At 49.1% G+C, this 2,172-nt stretch overlaps 1 protein-coding gene across 1 annotated transcript; it reads right to left on the bottom strand.

The window, feature by feature from the left end:
- Positions 1-370: 370 nt before the first annotated feature.
- Positions 371-1,318, bottom strand: LOC136991029 (olfactory receptor 52I2-like). The gene has a single exon (XM_067289507.1). The coding sequence runs from the start codon at positions 1,316-1,318 to the stop codon at positions 371-373; it is 948 nt and encodes a 315-aa protein (XP_067145608.1).
- Positions 1,319-2,172: the final 854 nt, after the last annotated feature.

The raw sequence follows: 2,172 nt of genomic DNA, 5'->3' as shown, positions 1-2,172 counted from the left end.
CAGGAAATAAAAAAGACAACATAGAGGAACATTGCCCAGTCAAAAGAGAGTGTGTGTATTGACATAAAAATACATGAAGCCCTAAACTGCTGCTTTCAATTATCACAGGAACATTCATGGCACTGGGAACATCTCAAAACTCAACTGTGGTGGCTCACTTTTCTGTATCACCTGGAAAATGAGCGGGAAATGTTACCCTGATATTTGCCCCATCCCAGATACCCCTTGTCACAGAGTAGGGTCTGATGTGGTCATTAAAGCTAACGAGTCCTCTGCCCTCCCAGGTCTCTGTACACAGAGTACATTCAGTGGGGATGAAACTGGTGTCTTCTTCTTGAGGAATACGCCTGGAAAGCAGTGGATTCTTCCGTCAGGCGTGAACCTTCCTGGAAAACACCACTTTCAGCACTGCCTGACGGATCTGCTTGGTTCTCATGCTGTAAATGATGGGGTTCAGCATGGTGGGGAGGGTCAGGTAGAGATCGGCCAGGAGAACCTGTGCCCACTCAGATACACTGCTGTCAAATGCCTGTATATATATGGAGACCATTCCAGGGATGTAATACAGCAGCATCACGCAGATATGACACCCACAGGTGCTGAAGGCCTTCCTGCATGATTTCTTTTCCACAGCAGCTTTAATGATCATCCCATAAGACACAGCAATGAAAGCCACGTCCATCCCTGCTACAAGAGAAGACCAAACCACGCTGTAAAGGCTGCTGGGCCTGTGGTCTCCACATGCCAGCTTTGCCACGGCCACGTGCTCGCAGTACGAATGGGGAACCACACAGGAACGGCAATAAGACAAATGTGTCACCATCCATGTCAAGGGAGCCATGAAGAGGAGAGCTCTCCCCAAAATGGCCAGGCCTATTTGGACCATTGTCTGGCGATTCAAGACAGTTTCGTACTTGAGGGGGTGACAGATTGCAACGTAGCGGTCAAAGGCCATGGCCAGGAGCACTCCCGACTCCTCCACTGTTGCGGAGTGAACAAGGAACATCTGAACAAAACAGGCCACGTAACCAGTCTCGGTAGAGTTCAGCCAGAATATGCTCAGCATCTTGGGGACAGTGGACGTCACCATCACCAAATCGATGACTGCTAGCATGCCCAGGAAGCAATGCATGGGGCTACGCAGGGAGTTATCCAGCCCAATGGCAAGCAAAACCACACCATTTCCTACCAAGGTCACGATATACCATGAACAGAAAAGGATGCCCAGCCAGGTGTGGAAAGCTTCCAGGCCGGGAACACCCACCAGGATGAAAGAGGAAGAGCTGCTGTTGGGGCAGTGGAAGCGGTCTGAAGCCATGCAGGAGAATCTTGCCTTTGTGCTTAGAAAAAGGGGAAATGTAGCAGTTTAGGAGCCTTCAGATTTGCAGAACTAAGAATGATAAGGTGGGGACAGCGAAGCAACCCATGAGCCAAAGCAGGAATCCACGTTATCATGACGTGTGAGATGGGAGCTCTACAGCATAACATGGCTGGGTGGGGGGAATGCATCAGAAATGCAGAAGCAATGGTACTTTTATGGTTTGCGAGTTACTCCAAGGCAAAGAGGAAGGTCATGTTTCCGAGTGTGCCACCTGGCATAACCAACGTACTTGGACAGCACACTGCTTGTGAAACGCTTGTTTCTTGATCAGTTACTTGCCACCACTCACTTAACACCTTGGGATAAGCTGTAAAAGGAGGGTGAATGGTCAGTGGTTTGCAGTCAAACTTCCCACAGACAGAGCTTTTGTCTTAGCTGTCTTGGCTTCCTTGCAATGAAGGACATAGGCTCAACATAGGAAGTTCTTCCAAACTTGTAAGGCAAAAGGTGTTCTCAGAACATGGCCTGGGACATCAACGTGGCCATGAAAGCGTCTTTTGCTACGCTGTCTTCATTCTGTCATTCGCCCATGAGAAAAGCCTGCAAAAGTAGGCAGTAGCAAGAGGGAAAGATTCCTTTCTGAGATTTTATTGTGGCTGCAGAAGCTCAAAGGTAACGCAAAAATGCCAGAGAAAAACCCTGGAGGGACAAGAAGGAGAAGAGTGAGTACTGCGCGCAGGAGCTACACATTCATTTGTGACTAAACGCTGCTACTGCTTCTGCTGCTTCTCCCCACAAAGCTGCAAAGAGCAGGCAAGTGCTGACAGCACCACACCCCTCTGCATTAAGAG

The sequence above is a fragment of the Apteryx mantelli genome, chromosome 1 (assembly GCF_036417845.1).
Source record: "Apteryx mantelli isolate bAptMan1 chromosome 1, bAptMan1.hap1, whole genome shotgun sequence".
NCBI lineage: Eukaryota > Metazoa > Chordata > Aves > Apterygiformes > Apterygidae > Apteryx > Apteryx mantelli.
Note: the sequence above shows the minus strand (reverse complement) of the source record. Positions and strands in the feature narration are given on the sequence as shown.

Coding starts and splice junctions, on each gene's coding strand:
- LOC136991029 (XM_067289507.1), bottom strand. CDS start 1,318: ATGGCTTCAGACCGCTTCCACTGCCCCAACAGCAGCTCTTCCTCTTTC.